At 37.1% G+C, this 23578-nt stretch overlaps 2 protein-coding genes across 5 annotated transcripts; one reads left to right on the top strand and one right to left on the bottom strand.

Annotated features, from left to right (window-relative positions):
- Positions 1-2303: 2303 nt before the first annotated feature.
- LOC125468880 (remorin-like) lies at positions 2304-4489 on the top strand. The gene is made up of 5 exons (XM_048565520.1): positions 2304-2519; positions 2625-2675; positions 2817-2904; positions 3622-3703; positions 4030-4489. Exons 1-5 carry the CDS (start codon positions 2321-2323, stop codon positions 4222-4224), a joined length of 615 nt encoding a protein of 204 aa, XP_048421477.1. The 5' UTR covers positions 2304-2320; the 3' UTR covers positions 4225-4489.
- Positions 4490-5055: 566 nt separating this feature from the next.
- LOC125468879 (transcription factor MYB17-like) lies at positions 5056-8000 on the bottom strand. Of its 4 annotated transcripts, none has more exons than XM_048565518.1 (3): positions 7355-8000; positions 6395-6527; positions 5056-6161 (listed from the first exon to the last, which is right to left on the bottom strand). In XM_048565518.1, exons 1-3 carry the CDS (start codon positions 7491-7493, stop codon positions 5375-5377), a joined length of 1059 nt encoding a protein of 352 aa, XP_048421475.1. In that variant the 5' UTR covers positions 7494-8000; the 3' UTR covers positions 5056-5374. The 4 variants fall into 4 exon arrangements, with proteins under 4 accessions (XP_048421475.1, XP_048421476.1, XP_048421473.1 ...); XM_048565519.1 differs by having other exon boundaries at positions 6398-6527; positions 7355-7994; XM_048565516.1 differs by lacking the exon at positions 7355-8000 and having other exon boundaries at positions 6395-7253.
- Positions 8001-23578: the final 15578 nt, after the last annotated feature.

Genomic DNA, 23578 nt, shown 5'->3' with positions numbered 1-23578 from the left:
AATCCAACTATTTCCAAAAATTCTCAAACTTCACAGAAATGAAGATCTCAGTGAGTGGAGCAACTTTCATACCTTCCATGAAGTCCAAAAGTGGACGGAAGATGGTCAATTTTTCCCACAAAGCCGGCAGGTAACTAAAACTTCCCGACGTCGATTCGTCGTCTACGGTGGTCCAATGGGGTCAAGGTTGGTTGGGTTTTGCTTCTGGGATGATGGGCTACAAAGCCCAAGTGGTGGCATCGGCCATTGCTTTGCAGATTTGCCGGAAAATCGAAAAGGGTGGCCGGAGCACTATTGATTTTTGTCAACTTTCGTGGCCTCCAACCGCCACGTACCATGGTTAATCAAGGTGGTTCTTGGGTGAGTTTTGTAGAGGGGAATGAGAGCTTCAAGATGGTGGTGATGGCATCGAAAAATTCCAGCGGAATTGGCCGGAATCTGCCTTGAAAGATGGATGGTCAGAAAGGTGTACGAACATAACCCACTGGTAAAGCTCCCAGCTTTTCCCCCCCTTTTTTTTTTTGTTTTTCTCTTCTTTTCTTCCTTTTTTTTTGATTTCTCATTGGTCCTCCACCCCTTTTAATTTGATTGGTCCCTTTTCCTCTTTACTTAAGACTGATTAGTTAGTCTTCCCGCAAGGTGGGAGTTCAAATAATTTAACTACCTTTAAATAACCAACTTTAAACATCTGTAATTACACCGTTATAATTCGGACTCGCCAACGACTTTCGCCTATACGTTCGTAGTGAAAAGTACTACAAGGATATGCTAAAAGAATAAATCATATGTCGCTCTAACCGATGATCAATGGAAGTCAAAGTCTTTGCCTCTAGGGTATTTTCATAAATTTACGCATCTAAAATTAATAAAAATGTAAAATTTGGGACGGGTTGTCATATTGGAGATGTTAAATTTTAAACATAAATTTAAATTTGACAGATATGTGGTATTTTGACATTTTTTTTAAAGTTTTGCTCTTCATTCGATAGGTCAAATTTTAAACATAATATAAAATTTCATATTTATTTTCTTTGCATTTCTAATGAAAGAAAACGAACTAAAAGGTATAAAAATATTTAAACATTGCATTGGTAATGAAAAGAAATTAAAAGGCAAGACTTTAAACCAATAAAAAGTATTTAATAATTAATTAAAAAAATAAAGTTTCTGTCAAATTTGGCAGCAAGGGGAGAGATGCCATTCCATGTCATGCCACCTCATAATTGGCTTTTTAGTTTGAAAAATATTGACGTTGTCTTTTTTTATCGTTATTGCTTATTTGGACATTTTGACATCTTCTTTAGAGATGCTCTTATGCAAAATAATTACTCATTGCTAACTGTGATTTTAAGTTATACTTAAGATTCATCACCATTGTTTGAAAAATTCCGGCTAGCCACTGGCCCAATTAGTCTCTAGGCGTTTGAAAATTAAAAAAGTGGGCATACACTTACTTAGGCTCTGCCTAGCCCGCTTATGTCACGATTCTAACTTAGATAAAAAATCGATAACTTTCATTTTGCATTTTAATTTTTTCAATAAAATGTAAGAGATTTGTTGAATTCATGGATAAACACTCATTACATACTTATTCCCCATGTTTTCAACAAGTTCTAATACTTTATAATTTATATGTCATATTTTTTGCAATTTATGTATCTTAATATAATTATGTGTGTTTTTCAAGTATAAATAGATATTTATTCATACAATATATAATAAATTTACTTAAATCTGCCTAATTCTCCGGTTAAGCCCTGCCCAACCGCCTAAACGCTAGACTTTGGTTCGTTGCTCGACTAACGTCTATCGTTTTTTAGAACCTTACGCACTATTTTGGTTAGGGTTGGAAATCTTTTCAAAATCTAGTGGAGGTTGAGTTTTCATGAACCGTTGTAATTACTAATTGGACTCAATACATAGCCAAACGAATTTTGGGAAATTTGGAAAAGTACGAAATTATGGAAATTGACTAAGGTAAAAGTAAGAAAAAGGAAAAAGAAACGGACAACCCGACCCAAAACGTTGTCGGTTCCTCTCCCCGCCTTTGCCGACATGATCATATCTCAACAGCGCATACGTGGCATCTCCGTGTCAGTTAATCTACCCGTCGGCACGAACTATAGAATTTACACAAAACGCACACTCACTGTCGGATCCAACTGTCTACTAAATCAACGGCTAATAATACTCGTTTCCAATGAGGACTCTAGTCTCTAGCTCACTTATAAATGGTGGACACCGCTAGGCGTGATGTTGCGTCTTGCGATTGTGAACTCTTTGAGTGTTATCCGTTAAAGATTTTTTTTCAGAAGAAATAATGGGAGGAACGATGGAGGAGCAGCTGAAGAAGGAGGAGGCAGAACCGTCTCTGCCGGTGGAGCCGCCTCTAGCGGTTGAGCCTCCGCTGGCTTCGGCCCCTAGCGACGTCGCGGTTGCGGAGAAGGCGGCTGTGGTCCCGCCGAGTGATGTGGATGTTAAGGGCGGTGATGATGTCAAGGCTCTCGCCGTAGTTAACAGTAAGTGAAGTCTCTGCGTTTCTCTCCTTAGTTAAAGCAGTGAACAGTAAAAGGTAAAAACTTTTGTAGCGCATTTGTGGTGAAATGTTTTTACTTTTTTAACAGAGGTTCCGGAAACTCTGGTGAAAAAGGCATCAGGAGGATCAATTGACAGAGGTGAGTAATTGATGTTAATTTGAAGTTGTGAATTGATGTTCCATCTGAAGTTTGATTATGTCCTCGACTATTATAACACTTGAATTAGTAACGCTGATCGTCACAACTAAAAATTTCATGTCAATTTGTTTTAAATTTCAGATATAGCACTTGCAGGACTGGAGAAAGAAAAGAGTATGTCTTTTATCAGGGCATGGGAAGAAAGTGAAAAGTCTAAGGCAGAGAACAAGTAAGCGTTAATTTCTCACTCACCTTTAGAGGGCGTGTGAGAAATAAAAATAGATGTTGGATATCACTGCTGTTTTTGTTAATGATTTTTTTTATATGCGTTAATGTCTTTCTACCCACAAAATATGTATGCCATGATTTTGGATTCCTATAAGTCAAGTGGGATAATTGGATTTAGAATATGGTTGAATTGTACTAATTAATTTGAGGAACATAAATAAAAACTGTCTAGTTAACCGGAAATAAATTCTTGCAGTCGCTTGTTAGTCTAGGGTTGTGTCTGCCGCTGGCACCAAAGTTCGAATTCTTCTAAATTAGAGTAGTTTAGAATAGAATATCACCTTAGAAAAGACGGGAAGTGAATTCTTTATTCTTTATATATGAAGATATTGGGCCACTTACTACTATGATTCAGTGGTATTTCTCTTCACTGGTAAGTGAGAGGTCTTAAATTTGATTCCCGCAAAAGACGAAGTTGAAAGGTCTTAAGTTCGATTCTCGCCAAAAACGAAGTTGAACCACGTTATTATGACAAGCCTATCGTAAGGCTTAGCCCACTCCCTCACCCTCTTAGCGTCCATACTATCGTGTTTTCAAAAAAAAAAAAACATTGTGTCAATGCTTCTTCAAAAGAAGAGCTGCATCTTGTGATAAGTTTGATGATGTTGTTTTGTGGGCGATCCTTTTCTTCCAGTGGCTTATAAAACTGTGAATGCAGGGCCCAAAAGAAGCTTTCTGATGTTACTGCATGGGAAAGCAGCAGGAAAGCAGCTGTGGAAGCCAAACTCAGAAGCATCGAGGTAGACCATTTGTTTTTGCACTTTGTTCTGGGTATATCCGTGGAATGTTGGATTTTATGGTCCATCCAACACCCCATTTTTAATATTATTTCTTGATTAGAATGCTGGAACGTGGGATGGTTTGCTATTTTTATTGATTTCCTGAGGACAATTTCTTAACCTGAAAATTATACACACTTAAAATTAAGTTCTGTTTTGCAAGTTCGGATCCCGCTCCCCGTAGTTTAAAAAAAAAAAGAGCAAGAAGCACATTCTCTTTACTCCATGAAACAAGGCATTTCAGTTTAATTCAACTTTACCAATGTCAATGGTCAATTGGTATTCAGGAACAATTGGAGAAGAAAAAGGCACAGTATGCAGAAAAAATGAAAAACAAAGTTGCCTTACTTCAGAAACAAGCAGATGAAAAGAGAGCAATGGTTTTAGCCCAGAAAGGGGAAGAACTTCTCAAGGCTGAAGAGACCGCTGCTAAGTACCGTGCAACCGGAAGCATTCCAAAGAAGTTCCTCAGTTGCTTTTGAAGTAGTGCTTTGAGCCGGTTTCTATGTAACTTCTGGGTTTTGTCATGTGTATATCTTTCTAGTTTGCTCTTTTTGCATTTTGGGGTTCGAGTTGATTTGTTCATTGTGTTCTTTAAATTATATGAAAACCGATACAAAATCAGCAACTGTTCTTACTCGTCTGTGTGTGTATAGGAAGTCTATTTGACTTGTGAATTCCAAGTTTGTTATTTGTTTCAGAAAGCTTTTTCTAGTAATGGGATAATTCCACACTATTCATCTTTCATATTCTTACCTTGTATTTTCTTCATGTTTTATAAGATCTTTGTTTCACTCTGCTGATTGTTTACGGATTTCTTTCTGTTTTATAAGATCTTTGTACTAGCTCTTGGCAGCGCTGATGGATCTACAATTTTCTTGTGCGGTAAGTCGGAAGATTTACATTCATCCCTAAAACTGTTTATGAACTGTGTTTTTCTTAAAACTTAAACCACTGGATTCTGCAGTTTACACTAAGTTGCTAGCGGATCCAAACTCAGAATCAGGCGGAACACATATAACAGACCAGGTCAGAATATTAGTTGGCCAAACACCAAGTGAGAAATAACAAGCTTATAAAAGGAATCAAAGAATTTAAGGCTGAGTACATGGAGAAAATACTTGCTTACATCTTTTCATGCAATGAATCTCTCACATGTCCGCGTAGGCAATGGGAACGAGTCTCACATATGCTCTACCTTGCGAGTGGCAAGTGAGCTTATGTGCAAGAGACACGAGTGTAGGCAAGTTTTTCTCGAGCTCTAGTGTGCTCTTAGACCATTGAATGGTATGATGATGTTGCAGATTACAGAATAACAAAAAAACATGGAACGCAGTACATATTAGCATCTAAATTACATATGCCATTAGAGACGAAGTAAGCAAGATTTAACTAGTTAATTATGTCTCAAACGACTGAGGAATCTCTATGTACTATATATACTGGATCCTGAACAAACTAGGTTTGTTGTGGAAACCCTACTAACTGGTAACAGCACTGCCGCTAACTGTAAGCCAAAAATTAAGCACAGGACCCTTCATCTTAGCTCTCTAACTAAATCGACGGCTTATACAAAACCACCACCAAAAATTCGAGCAGCAGTTCGAATACAAGGAAGTTTCGACGCCTGATTCAGAGGGGGCAAATGAAAGAATTGGGCGCCAACCTCGCAGGGGTTGTTGCGTAGTCATCCGCATTGTTTTCTAAGAAGCTCATGTCATCGTTAATTGGGTAATCCAGGAGCAGCTGTAGTGCAGTATCCGATGAGTTCTCCAAATCATTTGAGCACGAGGAGACAGACCCCGCCATCCTGTCTTCAGTGTTAGACTGGCAGATCTTGAATTCCCCTGCTTCGGTGTTGGACTGGAAGAGTTTGTACCCTTCCTCTTCAGTGTTGAACTGGAAGGGTTTATATTCTACATCTTCAGTGTTGATCAAGAAAGGTCTGTATGCCAAATCTTCATTTTGATTGCCTGCCATGGTTGGTGACCCTGTTAAGTTGTTGCCAACTTCTGTTGTCACGGCTGACAGCAATCCACATTTGGTCGACGAAGATGCCTGAGAAATGGGGCTTTGGCACACAAATTTATCCGACGTAAGCTTTCTGAATGATTTTCCAACATTGGAGTTCCACAAGCGCAGAAAATGGTCAGACTCAGATTTCTCTGGAGCATGGCTGAAGAGTGATGACTCCCTGGAAAGCCTAGCCTCAGCTTCAAGCCTGGCACTCTCCCATTGTGCCATGTGACGAGTGGCCGCGGAAGCAGATGCGTTGTGATTTAAGCAGTTAGAGGCAAGAAGCTCATGTGTCTGTGGATCAATCCCCATGGCGATAAGGCGCTTCCTCAGGTGCGTGTTCCATAAGTTCTTGATCTCATTGTCAGTTCTTCCAGGCAACTGAGAAGCTATGGTAGCCCACCTGAAAATTGTTCGATACAAGTGAAAAAAGAGTTAGAAACAGGACAAAGTTTCTACAACAGATTAACTGCATATAAGACATTTTCATCTGTTTACAGAAGTAACGCAGGTTTGATTTTCTTTGTGGACTTAATGTCCCGTGTGGTTCAACACAGTTAATAAAGAGTAAATCAGTTTTAAATCTCCGAAAACAGTGTCTCACGGCTAAAAAGGAAGCAGAGAAGCACAATATACCACCTGTTTCCGAGCATGCCATGAAGCTGTATGATGAGTTGCTCTTCGTCCTTGTTGAAGGGGCCTCGTTTGATTTCCGGCCTGAGATAATTTATCCACCTTAGCCGGCAGCTCTTCCCACAGCGTTGAAGACCTATTGAAAAAAAAAAACCACGGTAGATTGGGTAACATGAATTTTCCCACTTCCTAGGATGTTTAAAGCATAATATCCAAGAAAAATTAGCATTATAATACACTTTTTTTCTTCTGCAAACCATATAAAATGTTAGCAGTGGCATGCTCCAAAACCACTAGACATTTTTCTCTCCTTTTAGAAGGATTATATCTGTATTTTTTTTTCTCAATAGTGTTAGAAAGGGGGGAAATGTTCAGATTCAGCATGTAAGAGGAAAATAAGCACAATTTTAACTCATGAGGAAAAGAAGAAAAGAACATGGATAAAAGTAAGAAATTTTTTTATTACAGATGCTACCAACTTATCAAAGTGGAACAAAATTTCAATTAGCTCAAGAGGCGAAAGGGGTTGGGACCAGAATCTTAAAACCCATCACTCACAGTCCCTCTAAAGCTGAACAAATAAACTATCTGGCTCGGTAGAGATTATATAGGAAGAAAAGAGAGGCACTATTTGCTTCACACGAAAACAAAAGCACGTTTCTTTGACTTGAGAAAGCAACAAAATCAAACAAAACCAACTTTTGGCTTTTGGGTTTCAAAAAGGCAAGAAACTTTGCGCTCAAAAGGCAGTATATTTTTTAAAAGGAAAACGTTAAGAAGAAAATTTTCTTATACAAAATTTGCAAATCAAATAGTGTTTTACTAAAAAAATAACTACATTAATCAACATTTGATAATTTAATTATCATTAACCATATCATTTGTTTTTTTTTGGTTGTAAACTCCATATCATTTGGTTTTGGTTTAAAATTTAGAAGAAAAGTAAGAAAAACCCAAATGAACCTGCAAGCTTGGGAAGAGAACGCCAGCTTCCGTGGCCATGGTTCTTGCTGATGTAGTTCAGAAGAAGCTCATCTTCCTCAGGCGACCATGGCCCTTTCTTCAAGTCCTTCTTGTTGTCACAACATGGAGTCCTTCCCATATCTCTCACACCCTTTTAATTCCCAACAAGAGAGAGAGAGGGGTAGAGAGAGAAACAACCACCAACCACCACCGCCACCAGTGCGCCACTCACCAAACACCAACAATAAAGGTCCCAAGAATAAGAAAAACCGAATTTAAAGCCCCCCACAAAAGACTTGATCTTTGATGTGAGAGAGAGAGAGAGAGAGAGAGAGAGAGAGAGTTAATGCTGGAGGGGTTTGGTCTCTATCTGGAGAAGGAGAAGGGGAAAAGTGATGTTCTAATAAAAATTTATAAAATTATGAATATGGGTTGTCTGAAAGGCAAGGGAAAGTACAAGCTCAGCGAGCTTCAAGCTGTCTTCACATTAAATTCCTGGCGTTTGGTGGAGAGAGAGAGAGAAAGATGATCATTGATAGTGAGAGACATTGGCCCCAGACAGTGAAATTAAGCAGCAGAATTTAATGGTGGGATTTCTCCTTTTGAGGTTTGCATTTACACTCAACTGGAAAGAGAGAAAAGCCAAATGCAGGGAAGATGATGGTGAAAACATTTATGTTGGATTCTCACACAGAAAGACAGTGTGATCCATTTATTTTAGAGAGAGAGGACTTGGTCGGCATTAATGTCAAAGACATTGACATGCAGTCTGCAGAGTACGGACATGCATGATATGACTCCTGGATTTGCATTTACCTCTATATTTTTTTTTCTCAATTTATAAGAAATTTAAAAAAGAAAAAACAAACCCTCTAGGCGTCTTAATGCAAATTGATGCCCACGAGCATCTCCAAATAGGACAAGGATCATCTCCGACTTCTTTTTGTGAGGATTTGAAGATCAATTAATTGTATTTGTTCATCGTACATTATGTGGTCAGTTTTGATTAGGTATCTGTATTCAATTTTAAATTTAAAATAATTTTTAACCGCACGATGTACGATGAACGAACATGATTGATTGATCATCCGAATCCTCACAAAGAAGATCAGGAGAGGATCCTATTCCCTCCAAATGAGATGTCAAAAGGTCCACATCATCAATAACAGTAAAAAACAGCACTATAATGTCAAATCCTATGTGGCATGACATAGAAAGAACGGAATGGGTTGTTGTAACATTTGACAGCAGCTTCAAATTATTTTTATTAAATTTTTTGACCTATCCTGCTCTATCCATCTTTTTGCCGAACCAAAACCAAGCTCACAATTTGCAATCACAAAGAAAATCTTGATTTTCCATCTATCACACTCTGTGGCACAATTTCGACTAAAATTCATCACTTTCAGAAAACCTCAAAACTAAAAAAAAAAAAAAAAAAAAAAAAAAAAACCCTAGTCTCTACCAAATGTGAATCCAGCACCTCCATAATGCGCGAATGCCCAATCCAACTCACAAAAGATGACTAACACCAAAGACGAACCAGGTGGAAGCAATAACGGCGATGGTGGAGGCGGATTTCATAGAGTGCAAGCAGAGCGTGACCTAGAATCCAATTGGGAACTCGATATCATACAAAAACTCGAAGAGTATCCAGGTAGAAGCAACAACAGCAGTGGTGGAGGCGAATTTTATAGAGTGCAACTAGAGCGTGACCTAGAATCCAATTGAGAATTTGATCTCGCACAAAAAACTCAAAGAATATTTGTTTGAGTGGATATTTAATGTTGGGTTTAGTGTGATTGGAGGCCCTAGAAAGCAAAAAGTAGAAGGAGGATTGGGCTCGGACAGTTGGCAACCCAGAAAGAATTGAAAATCATTTCTAGCCAAGAAATAGGCAACAAGCCTATATGAGAAATGACATACAGAGGGTAGCTCACCCCTAACAAAAAGTACTTTTCAAGGGCATGTATAGGTAAATAAATGGTGACTCACCATACTCCGGAGGCCATCACCAAAAAGGGAAGGCTTGGACAGTCGGGCTAGAAAGTCTATAAAAGCAACAAATGATACAAGGAAGAAGGATACTCAACCAATCAATCAAAAGACATCCAACTTTGCACTCCAACAGTCAAGAAACCAGAAAGCTTTAGTTTGTTCAAACTTTACCCTTTAGTCGCATGTCCAACATAGAAAGCCATCTTTTGTCAAGTTTTTGAAGCTTTGCTATCTTCCCCTTGTATTGTAGTATCAAATCCCTTTAGTAAACCCTATTTATATTTTCATTCTCCAAAGATTACAACCCTTGTAAAACACAAAGAGAAGTGGTTGCAAGAAGACGAACATTGCCTGACAAAGGTCATGATCTTGCTCGAGTCTCTTTTGTTTATACTTACATAAAGTAGATCTATTGTTTTATGCATCTTTCATTGTATCCTATATCATTTTCGACTGCTTTTTGTTCAAAGTTTCATCTATGATTAATCTTGCTGAACTAATTAACCTTACTGCTTTAGTGTTAACCAAAACCAAAGAAATAATTGGAAGGGCCTTGAACTCCCTTTAATTGGACATATGCTAGTATGAGTAATAGTCCTTGTTTACAAGGCAAGAAAAAGAACTTTATACAAACACTGCACTGACCATAGTAAACTCCCTCTCAAAGTAACCTATCTGTAAACAATCCAATTGAACTAGGAAGTCTAAATAACTTGTGGTGCAAGTAATCAACCCATTTAATAACCAAAAAAGCAATCTGTTATACAAAGATAACGGTGGCATGATCAAACCCATATAGTTTTGCTTGTGAGCCTCAATGCCTAAAAAAGGCCCCACAAAGGCATCATTCAAACTAATAACAAACTCATATTGCAGTACACCAAGCAGCAAACTTTGCCCGACAGGCAAGATCCAGGGGAGTTGTGCGAGGAACAGATCTAGCTCGAACAGTATTTGCTCTGGTGAAATATGCAAAAGGCAATGTTGCTGTTATTTTTGCAGAAGGTGTTCCTTTTGCTTCAAACTACTATTTTTTTCTATTAATTTCATAGAAAAAAAAATATAATGTTTCTTTAAAATATAAAATAGAAATAAAGAAAAGAAAATAATGTATTAAAATAATAATTTAATTTGACAGATTGGGTGGAGCTAAAAAATTTAAAAGATGTTAAAGTACCAAGGGAGATGTTAAAATAACAATTTAATTTGAGATATTGTGCATATTTAATATAAAAAATCTTTCTAACTAAAGTGTTATTTGCTGACTGAATTAAAAGACTTCGTGATTAGGAGTCAAATTTAACATCAATGTCAAATTTATTTTTGATTAATTTTAATGGTGAGTCATTTATTCCACTAACATTCCAACCAATAAAAATTTTGTTTCAACATTTTTTGCAATAATTACAACCATTTAAAGCACTATTTTAATAAGAAAATAACATTTGACAACTTGGTTGGAGAAGTATAAAATTTGACATAAGACTTCTGTTGGGGCCCAAAAATGTCACACACTAATCCAACCAAGTCTCAAAAGCTAATTGTCATGTAAAGCCTACATTCAAGCCCAAACACATGTCAAGGCACGAGATCGACGAGGAATATATTTACAAACAAGCCATGCCACGGTGATTAAACCGGATATCACGCCATGCTCATGCTTATTCATCATGCCATGCTTCCTCATGCTAGTCATTATTCATGATAAGCCTAAGTCACATATTTGGGGCTTATCAAGTGGATTATGGTGTGATGGTTACAGAAGGTTATTGGGCTTACGTGGAATCGGGGTCATGGAAGACTTTGGGCTACTTGGGAGCCCAAAGATCCAAACCCATACCCTTTGCATTTCATGTAGGCATCATTGAGAGAGAACTAGCCTAGTTTACCTCTTTCCCTAGCAAGCCAACCCCCTTAGTTAGAACTAAACTAGATTCATGCATTTAATGTATACTAAGCCTAGCAAGTCAGGCATTAAATGTTGACTTTCTTTTCCCAGCTTACACAGACAACCAACGAGCGAAAGCCATGAAGCACGCTACCAGAAGTAGAGTCTACAGAAGGCCGCCCTGGGAAGGCCGCGACTCGAGAAGAAGCAAATTGCAGGTTTCAACAGTGCAACTACCTTACTCCAAAACGGGAATAATAGTAGTGAAAGGGAGAAATGAGGGGAAGACCAAGCCACAAAGGGAGATTCCCTTGAAACCTAGAGATGAACCCTTCACTTACATAAGGAGGGAGAAACCATTACATATTTTTGGGAGGGGGGAGAACACATAGAAGGTAACACAAAGAGAGATAGAAGAAACACAGGGAGATAAAACCACCCAGGAAGCAACCTTAGAGAATTCCATTTAGCCCAGAAGCATACTTGTAAGATCCCACATCGTCCAGGGGAGTGATCCTTATATGTATATTCCCATCCCTACCTAGCACGAGGCCTTTTGGGAGCTCACTGGCTTCGGGTTCCATCGGAACTTCGAAGTTAAGCGAGAAGGGGGCTAGAGCAATCCCATGATGGGTGACCCATTGGGAAGTTGCTTGTGAGTTCCCAAAAACAAAATCGTGAGGGAATGGTAAGCCTAAAGCGGACAATATCGTGCTACGGTGGTGAAACGGGCCCGGGAAGTGATCCTCCCTGGGCCGGGATGTGACAATTGGTATCAGAGCCTAACCCTGGTCGTGACAATTGGTAAGCCCAAAGCGGACAATATTGTGCTACGGTGGTGAAGCGGGCCCGGGAAGTGATCCGCCCCGGGCCGGGATGTGACAATTGGTATCAGAGCCTAACCCTGGTCGTGGTGTGCTGACGAGGACATTGGGCCCCTAAGGGGGGTGGATTGTAAGATCCCACATTTCCTAGGGGAGTGATCTTTATATGTATATTCCCATCCCTACCTAGCATGAGGTCTTTTGGGAGCTCACTGGCTTCGGGTTCCATCAGAACTCCGAAGTTAAGCGAGAAGGGGGCTAGAGCAATCCCATGATGGGTGACCCACTGGGAAGTTGCTCGTGAGTTCCTAAAAACAAAACTATGAGGAAATGGTAAGCCCAAAGCGGACAATATCGTGCTACGGTAGTGAAGCGGATCCGGGAAGTGATTCGCCCCGGGCCGGGATGTGACAATACTTCAAGCCTCAAGCATCACCCTAGGAAAGCCCAAATTAACTAGCCAAGAATGCCATCCAACCATGCAAATTCCTTTTCTCTCATGTTAAAATGATAACCTTCTAGCTTCACACGACGTTCCACTTGAGTAAGCCATTATCTTGATTAAGCATGTTATATTCGAGCCGTTGATGTTACCGGGGTATTTCCTAAGACAGGCTAACTCTTTTGAGATATCTCGGGACTGGTATGAATCTTCACCAAGGAAGACATGAAGACGTTCTCAAAGCCCAAGTCTAGCTTGACCTAAAAGTACCCCAACAACTTAAGATTGTCACATTAGCCATCAATTTTAATTTGACTATTATAATTTGATATTTCCTTTAAAAATAGTCTAAGACGAAAATAATATAGAGGAAAATGCATCATCTTGGTATCTTGTTAGGAAGATTAGTTAACATAGAAGAACTTCAAATCATTTTGTTCTTCGTTTAGTCGGATAGAAAACTTGAGAAAGTGGAAGGAGAAGAAGAAATTAACTAAGTGATTTGCATAGTTGTCTCCCATGAATAATTGCATGGGTTTAAAAGATCAATACGTGATCGTACGTAATAATCTTTATATGTATAACTAACAACCCCTTTTGGGGTCATAGGTTTCACCAAAAAAGTTTTGGACAAAAATGTCCCAAAACAAAAAAATTTCAAAAGCAACTCAAAATAATGTACCAAATAATACAATGGTATTTTCGTCATTTTAACAGTGTTATTTTAATAATTAATTCTTTTTGTACATTTTTTTTAATTAGTACCTCACAATCCTCACAATAGGTTAGCAATAATACGATTCAATCAGTTGTTCATTAAATATTATTTTCTTTATTTTTAAACACGTTCAAAACATCTTAAGAGGCGTGTAATGCTGGTTATAAGAAAAAGGTCTTTCGCATGCACATAATAATGTGATTAAATTAGTTGTCAAATGTTTTTTTTTTTTAAACAAACAATATTATCTAGACTAAGGAGGAGGGGTGAGCTTAGCCTTATAATAGGCTAGCAATAATCTGATTCAATTAGTTGTTTATTAACTATTATTTTCTCTATTCTTAATTTAAATTCAACAGAATGTAGATGAAAATTGAGAGACCGATTTTATTATGTGAATTCAGCTATTTTGATTGGTTTGTGAGGGGTTTTTTTAGTATGATCTAAGATTATTCATTTACTTTAAATATTTGACTTTTCTTTTGTCAATTCACGCATATAAATACATTTAAAATGTGTAAGTCGTGTATAACATGCCGTGATTAAAAAAATATCTTCTACATGTGCGTGAGCACGTGCATGAAGGCTTGTTAGGTTTTATATTGGCAATGCATGTAAAGATAGCAACTTGACGCGGAGAACTCTATGCTCACACGTCATAATAAGAACGTAGAATTCAACTCTCTATTTGGTCAATTTTCACTTTTCTTAATATGGCATCTCAATATTGTAATCGATATTTTTTTAGGAAAATTAATAAGAAGGGTTTGAAAATTTTGAATTTTAATGATAAGGACAAAATAAAGGGTAAATTGAATAGTACTAGAATTGACTTTTTAGTGTAAAAATGTGGTTTTTCGTTAAAGTAAACAGTACGGGAGCTTTTCGTTAAAGTTCTTTTTTTTTAAGAAGTGATATTATCTATACTAAAAGAAAATGGTAAGCTAAACACATAATAGACTAACAATAATTTGGTTTCAATTCCCTTTTGGTGAGAATCAAATCTAAAACCTCTCACTTACAAATGAAGAAAAATATTATTAGATCGTAATACTAATTGCATATAATAATATCTTACTTATTTGGTATATTTTATTTAATTTTAACTGAAAAGAATACAAGAGAAATTAATAAAAAAGGAACAAAATTTCAATTAACTCAAGGTCATAAAGGTTGGGACCAGAATCTTAAAACCCATCACTCGAGTCCCCTCCAAAGGTGTGCAAAAAACCATCTAGCTCAGTAGAGATATATAGGAAGGAAAGATTGAAACTATTTGCATCGCTTGGATAAAGTTCTGGAATATCTAAAAATTGTGAAAAAAATTCTCAATTTTATTGATAATAGAATGAAAAGATAATTGAAATACAATTGTTTAAATAGTTTCACAAAACTCTAACAACACAAGGAAATAAAACGGGAACGTACATAATACCCAAAATAATTAAAATCTATTTTTGACCCCATTGAACGATCTCTAACGCTTGAAATTCGTCTTAAGTAGTAAAAATGATGACATGAATCAAACTTATCATTCCATTTAAGAAAGATTTCTGAGGTCGTACAAAACGCTATTCGTGCCAGAATCCAATTCATGCAGGAATTCACTGATCTGAAATGCACTAAATCAGTCGTACATCTTTTCCACTACTTATAATTTCCATTTACATAATTACTACTAGAATAATATATATTTTAGCATATAAAGTCCCACTGTAAAATGTAACTGAATAAATTTCCATATATATCTGTTGTTTGGTTGTGGTTTTGAGGAAGCAGAGGAGAATCAGAGAGAAGTCAAAATTGGTAAAAGTAGTGCAGAGTCTCTATTCAGTCTAAATCTAATAAATGTGATGATGAAATGAAAACTTTCAAAGTCAAGTTTCTGCCAACGCTCCATGTTACTCAACCAATACTCTTCCTACTCTTTGGTCTGGTTTGCACTGGAACCATGGTCCATGATGCATGCTTACTGCTGTGTTTTCATTCCAATTTTTTTATGATCTTTTACTTCATTTTATTCCAGTTTTTCTTTCATGTTAATTATCCTGATTTAAAAAGTCAACTGTTAAGTTTTGAATAAAATTTGTGCAGCAAAAAATAATTAAGAAAATTATGGAGGTGACACATAAAATTTTGGATTAAAAGGACAAAATTACCTTCGACACACACCGGAATTCTCACGCGCATGCAACGGATAATAACAGCTTAATCAAGGAAAAGTCAAAGGTGATTAAAATGGTATTTATTCAAATATCTTTCATCACTCCTCATCAAATCCTTATTCAAAAGGTAACTCCCAAATTTCTTATTTAATTTAGGATTAATTGTCATGTTAATTGCAAGATATTATTTCACATAATATCTTGCAATTATTTACCCAATTACACCATATATGGCCGGCCACTATTCTCCAAATAGGGACGGCAACTCCCCTATAAATAGCTCTATTATCCCATTAAAAAGCAAAGTCATTTGCTACCCATAAACACCTAAACACATTTTTTTATTAATTATAACTTTGACATCAGAGATTCTTAGGCCAAAGCCCCCTTCCCATTCATCGTGGGTGTGTGAGGCTTTTGGCCTCAATCTTAGATGTTATTATTTGGGTAAAGTACAAAAAACTACCTCAACTATTGGTGTCACGACGCTTTCATATCTCATTTTTTAAAATTGACAATATCATACCTCATCTTACGAATTTGTGTTAATATCAGACCTCCGTCAGTTTTTTTGTTAATTTTTCTGTTAAATGCTGACGTGGCTTAAGATGGGCTCTACTCCTTGGTTCAACTGGACTAAAAAAATTAATAAAATATTAAAAAATTAAATAATATTTCTATTTAATATTTTTATCCCCTACAAATTCATCACCCTCACCAAATTAAAATCTGTAACCAAACAGCCCCACAATCCTCCTCTTCCACCATCGCCACAACCCCAAACTCTCTCTCCGTAGAGTTACACCACATCGACGCCATGACGCTTAACAAAACCCCCACCTAACTCTTCCACCTCCGCCTTCAGCATGACGCCTTTAGTGTCAAAACCCTTACCTCACTCGCAGCTGCTGCGACATCCCCAAACAGAACAACCAGAGGTGACGGTCACATCCCCAAACAAAACAACCAGAGGCATCTTCTCCATCTCCGGACACTTCTCTATTTTCTTTCTCATCTCCATTCTACACCATCGTCATCCCCCATCGCCGTCCCTCACGGAATTTCTTCCCCTCTTTGACTTTTCTACCATTGATCAACCGCTTCGACCTCCCCCGCCGCTCCCGTCTTCTCTGCCCCGATCACTACCGCCACTCAAAACCCATCATCCAAAACCAATTGACACCAAAAACCCATAAATGAAATCGAATTAAATTAAATAATGTCTGGATACCCATCAATCGAAATCATCAGAAATCCAAAACCCATATCCCGAAATTTTTCAAAAAGCTGTGAAAAGCCAGGAAAATATGTACTTGAAATCAAAGCTTTAAATTTTTTTTTTCCAGGGGAAACAAAAACGAACCATCATTCAATAGGAACATGCAGAGAGGAAGCTCGCGCTTGAAGGCATCGATCTTCCTCATGGGATTTAGGTTTGGGGTGTTTGGGTTAGGGAAGACGAGAAGGGAAAGGTTAGGGGGGGATGGGTGGGAAAGGTTGCCCAGAGAGAGAGAAGAGAGAGAGAGAAGTGAGAGTGAGAGAGATGAGAGAGAGAGAGAGAAAGAGGGTGGTGGAGGAAGGTTGGGGGGATGGGTGGGAAGGGTTTTCAGGATTTTGGGGATGGGTCGAAGCGATAGTGGCTGGGGAGGTCGAAGGGAGAGTGGCGAGGGAGGTTGAAGTGACGGGGGAGGTCAAACGAAGAATGGCGGTAGTTATCGGCGCATAGAAGACGGGAGCAGGATAAGATCTGGGTTTGGGGTGTTTGGGTTTGGGGAAGACGAGAGGGGGAAGGTTGGGGGATGGGAGGGAAGGGTTGCCCAGAGAGAGAGAGAGAAGAGAGAGAGGCTAGAAAGAGAGGTGGATCCCACAATTTAATATAAAAAAATAATTTTATTTTTAATTTTTTAATATTTAGTTATTAAAAATATATTTAATTATTTTTTAATCCAGTTGGACTAAGGAGTGGAGCCCATCTTAAGCCACGTCAGCATTTAATAAAAAAACTAACAGAAAAACTGACGGAGGTTTGATATTAACACAAATTCGTAAGATGAGGTATGAAAGTGTCGTGACACCAATAGTTGAGGTAGTTTTTTGTACTTTACCATTATTATTTTGTAGGTGCATTTTTATCAAATGAGAATATGTCGGAAATTTACATCTACAAAACTCATACCATTTGTTAGTATTTGTATGTACCTTATAACCGAACTCTATTTTTTCTTTTCATTTAGAAAAAGAAGAAGAAGGTTTTTGAATTTGGACAGAAAATGCATACGTGAGAGTCATGTGACATGTTCATATAAATATAAAACAACAATAAAACATTTTTCCACTAAATGTGATCAGCTGTACATGTTCATGTAAATATGCTGCGATAAAATCTACATGGCGTGGTGCAAGTCTTGGATCCTCCCAGCATGCATTTAGGAACTTCTGTAGTTCATTGCGATAAACATTTATTTCTACTCTTCATATGCTTCAAACATTTATACCACTACATAAATACTTGAGATCGATGACAAATGAGTAGTCCAAGTAAAGTGTACACAACATAAGTAACGTAGGCAAGACTTGATAAAATTATAGGCTGTGTAAGATTATGTTTCTGTCTCTTTCGTTATATGTTATGTGATGAGTATAGTACGATATATAGACACCTAGATAATTATATACAACCACAAAGACTTAATCATAAGGCTACTATTTCGACAAGGGATTTTCAAGTGAAGAAGTATAATATGCACTACAAAACATTAGATATGAGACATTAAAAATGCACTGCATCACCATTACAAAGGTATGTAAAAATGATTTGCCAATGACTTTTTAAGAAATTATTTACAAATTCCTCTCACATAGGTCTTTGTAATCATTACAAATCCCTGTAGTCTAAAATACCTTTGTATGCTCATGTGGCCTGCATTTCTAATTTTCATTTCTAACATTTTGTAATATGTTGATGATTAACTTGCCTCAACCCCTTAGGATCTAGAAGTCTTTCCCAAATGTAGCCTAACTGATATGTTATGTGTATGAGTGATAAACACGTGATTACACATACGATTAGAGCTAAAATCTTAATCAATAAGTCATGTGATGAGTCCAACAATAGGGATAAACATGCACATGGTTATACACAACCGATAATCATAGCTTCTTTTAAGAAAACAATTGTAATGGGTGATAAACATAGGTGGATAAGAACACAAATGTAAAACGACACATTGAGGGTAGCAGTAAATAAGATGCATATATTATTAATGTTTGTTTGCTCCTTTTTTGTTTCATGTTAATTTCATGTGAAAATGTTACTTGTTTTTCTCGGTAGTACTGGGCGGTGGCCTGGTATGTACTGGCTAGAGAGAGTGTAATGTTAGATTTCTAGGGAGTGAGTTAGCCTCCACTGTGGAGGGGTCAAGCAATAAATATGGCAGAGACGAGAAAGACATGGAAAGGAAAGAAACTGAACAGTCTTGAGATTTGAGGGTGGTCTGTTTTTATTGTGCTGTCGGCTCCTGCCTTCGTGCTTGTACAGTTCGAACATTAATAGTCGGGGTATGGAATATGGATTATAGAGAGATTATATTCTTAAATCCCAAGTTGCTTCTCTTACATATTTTTAATTTTTTAATATTTTCTACGTACCACTAACACTTGATAAAAAAATATTAAAAAATTAAAAGAATGTAGGAGAAGTAATTTAGGATGTGTGAATATAATCTCACTGGATTATATATTTATGCCTATTTGGTTGAGGGCATGTACAATGTGTTCCTTCACTTTAGAACATGTTAAAAATTAGTAGAAGTGGTACATGAGATTAACATAATTCCTAATTTTGATTCTTTAAATTTGAAATCGACATAAATTGTTTTTATATTTGTCCATCATCAATCATTTTAGTCATTCCGTGAAAACTCTCTATTAATTAAATAAGGACAAAAATATCAAAAAATACTCTTAATTTAATAAACAGAGGACCATAATGATTTGACAAAAATTAAGGTATTTTTATCTTGTTCTCCTTATTTAACGAAGATTTTTTACGGAATAACCAAAATAGTTGTGGTGGACAAATTCAGAAACCAGTTCTATCGATTTTTAATCTCAAAAACTAAATGAGAAGTTATACAATCTTAAAAATTATTTTAGTTATAAAGCCAATTACTTATTATAATACCAATTAGTTGCGGTTTGCCAAGTAATAGAGTGGTCTTGTTGTTACCATCCGTCAACACTTGGTCAAGAGTTGTTTGTTGTTCCTATTACACCTGTTGATTCACTTGTCACACAAGCAAAGGTTATGCTTGACGGAAGAGCCAATAGTGCAAATACTTTGTAACTTTAGAGTTTGTTTTTGTTACATTTTAAAAGATAAAGATTATAATTAAGGGCCAAACAAATGTAATTAACACACGAAAAAGTAATTAACACTTAAATACTATTAACTGTGTAATCACTAGCACTATGATGTAGTGATATTTTCCCTACTTTGTAACTTGGAAATCTTAGTTCGAGTTATTTAGATGACAAATTTGATGCTCAATTATTATCGTTGATTTATTGTGAAACTTAACACAAATCTCCCACTCATTTTAATTAAACATAGTAGCATTGAGAGTATCAAGGGACTTCGTTTAACCGGTGCCCTAAAAACAATCATTTTTCTTTTCCTTCTGGATCACGAGAGCCAAATATATATATTTTTTTTAACAAACGATATTATTTACTCTAAAAGGGTGAGGGAGTGAGCTAATCCTCACAATGCGCTAACAAAAATCTGGTTCAAATTCACCTTTAGCGATAATCGAAACTAAGATCTCTCACTTACAAGTGAAGAGGAATAATACTAGATCGTAGTACTAACCCATTGTGAGGCTTAGCCCACTCCCCCATCCTTTAGTGTAGATAATATCATTTGTTCAAAAAAAAAATATTGTATTTTTATTAAAAAAAATAAAAAACTTGTTTGGCAGCTAAAAACTACTGAAAGCTAAATTTTGAAAAGCCAAAAAAGTAATTTTCAATTTTTTATTTATAGTCTGAAAATTGAAATTAATTATCAAATAAGTTTTCAGTTCATAGTTTTCAAAAAAAAAAAAAAAACCGAAAATTATAAACAAAATGGTTATCAAATAACGCAAAGGAAGGTTTTGCATTTTTGTAATGGTAGACCCTTGTATTTGTTTTCTATGATTTTACTTAAAAAGTAAATTACAAAGGTAGCAAATTGTAGCGACCTGTCCCAAAAAATTACGGTTTTTATAATTTAAAAATGTGAAATTTTGAAAATACCCTTCGAGGCAAATGCATTGACTTTTGTTGACCGCCTTGTCGAGTCACGTAAGATCCATTTTCTTGGCGTACCTTCGAAGTGCTCGTCGCTACGAACACGTGGGCATAAACGGAATGTAATTTGGAGTTATAATGAAGGAGTTATTAACGAATGAAGTCGAGGGTAAAATTGTAAATTTATTATTTTTGGAGCAAAATCTAGAAAGCTATGTGTGTGGCCTAGATTAAAAGAGAAGAAAAGTTGGGCGGTGGAGATGGAAAATAAAGGAGAGAAAGGAGGGAGGAACCGAACCGATGAGGAAAAGGAGAAAAGGAGGAGAACCAATGGGAAAATAGGAAAGAAGGAAAAATGAAGGAAGATGAGAAGGAGGGGAACCAAACTGGTTTCCCCTTGACCTGTGACCTAGTGGTGACCTATGAGTTTCTCCAACGAATTGAGACGATCTACCACTCCAATTATCATCTCGACCCTTCCTCTACCTTTTCCACACCAAATTCGAGGAGATTGGGTTCGTGATTATGGAGAAATGCACCGATGGGTGCGAGGAGCTTCGGGGTGGCAATCCCTCAAATCCAAAGGTAATCTTGTCAACCACCACCACCAAAAATCTTCCCTCAACTACAAGAACAAAGCCCATGCATTAGTTAGGGCGTCGAAGTTGTTTTGGAGTCAAATTAAGAACACCCAAATTCAAGGGTTTCCAACGGGTTCATGGCGATTCGAGGCTTTTCCCAGCCAAATTGGCCTTAGTCACAAGTATGAAATTTTCTCTACTCATTGAGATCTTCATTTTTGTGAAGTTTGAGAATTTTTAGAAATAGTTGATTTTTCTAGCGAGTCAGGACGGCCAACCGCTGTGTACGGTGACGCATGGGCCGAGACCCCTCCTGACCTTCCTAGGATAAATTTGATACCCCAATTTTATATGTGAAGTTTGATTGATGAAATCTCATCGTTTGAACATAGTTTTGGTTGAGATCGCCACTTGATCCTTATATGAATTGACAATCCGACCTTTGGATCGTCACCAAACTTAAATACATTATAGTATGTAATATTTGAGGACAATAGGAACTTATGGATCGGGAATCTGACATACGGATCTTCTCGAATTGGATTTGTAAGCTCGCAAAATAAAACGTCGGTCGCTACTTAATTTTAGCAATTGGCGGAGATCCGACCGTTGAATCGTTTTGAAACTTTAGGATGTTGTTCTAGAAACATAATGTGAATCTTTGGAAGTTACGAATAAAAAAAAAATCTGAGATGCAGATCTTCCTAATCGAGTTACGTAGGGTTGTGGACCCTACCATTGATCTTTGACCAACGGTTGACTTTTGGTCAATGGGTCTTAAATCATTGTAGAACGTCCTTGGGGATGTGTTTTATGTAAGTTATGTGTTCTATTGATAAGAATTCTGAGACGTGATTTGATTTTTTGTTCTAAGCGTCGATTGTTCGAGACGCCTCTGTATTCGTGTTAGAGAGTTGTAGCGCGAACCTCAGGTGATTGGGCATTTATTTTCTATATATAAATATATATACTTTTAGTTTCCAAAAACGTTTTTTATGGAATTATGCTTTGCTTGCCATGTCATAAATGAGTTACATTTTAAGTATTGCATTATTATAAATCGTGAATTATATCGTTTGATGCTGCGGAGGCTCAGGTAAGCTTCACGTGGTATATTGTGATGGTATTGGTTGCATGGCACATTGTAATACATAGATGCATTTAGATCTCATCATTGCTACACCCCCGCGTTAGTGCTCCCGCCCGAGGCCAGGGCACGGTCTTTCACGTGATGTTCACCTCCCGCATAGCACGCTCAACTCAGATCCAAGTTTGGTGATAGCCTTGTCGTACAGTCCACAATAGGTGGTTTCGACTCGTAGGTGACCCGCGATTATTCGTATAGCCTTCACGTGATCATAGCACTTGAGTGTACATATTTACATCCAGCCCTGTAGTACAAACCACAATAGATGATTCCGACTCGTGTGCTGGCATATATTGACGAGCTACATGTCCAATCGTACAGGTCACATTAGGTGACTTCGACTCGCATATTATTTTGTATTGATTTCACTTGGCTTACATCTTTTAGCGCGAAAACGTTATGGCATGGCATACTTCAATTTTTACTGGCCTTGTGCATTGGTATTCGTATGTATATACGTAGTATTATTTTTCTGAAAACTATACGGGTTTTACAGTGAGGGGTTATTACTTTCAGAAAAGAGAAATGTGTTTTCTAAAGCTTTGTTTTTGCCCACTAACCTTTCTGTTTTTCGCCCCTCTAGGTTTTAGTAGTTAAGCTTCTATATTGACGAGGATTCTTGGCATATCTCAGTATAGGTGGCTACCTATGATGGTATAATCCTTATCTTACTTTATTGTACTTTACTTATGCTCTGTAATCACGTGTGAAATGGGTTCATGCCCACTCACAGCGCACTCTTATAATTAGGCACTTTTAAGATTAAATTTATTCACATTTTCCACATCACTACACTTTATGATTTTGTCACTTTGCAGGTGTAGATCAGCACAACTCGATTCGGAGTTCTAATTGACATTCCAAGTTGGGGCGTGTCACAAATAACCTTGTAAATATATTTAGAATATGCTTTCAAAATATAAGTGGTTGATAAAACACATTTGCACTCTCAACTTTTTGTAGATGCTAGAGTGGACATATTGATTGCTTAATTTTGATGTAGACGGCTAGTAAAATGGCTATTACTTGAGCATGAAGGAAACCACTTGTTAATTCCAGCTAAAATCATCTTTACATTCAAATAAGAGAAATGAACGTGAGACTTTCTGAAAATTAGGACTTTTCATGGACTCTTTGACACTATAATTATGTTTTTTACACAATGTTTT

This window comes from the organism of the source record quoted next, unplaced genomic scaffold (assembly GCF_019419815.1).
Source record: "Pyrus x bretschneideri cultivar Hongxiangsu unplaced genomic scaffold, Pyrus_bretschneideri_v1 Contig4, whole genome shotgun sequence".
NCBI lineage: Eukaryota > Viridiplantae > Streptophyta > Magnoliopsida > Rosales > Rosaceae > Pyrus > Pyrus x bretschneideri.
The sequence above is the reverse complement of the archived record's forward strand: the minus strand, read 5'-3'. Positions and strand labels throughout refer to the sequence as shown.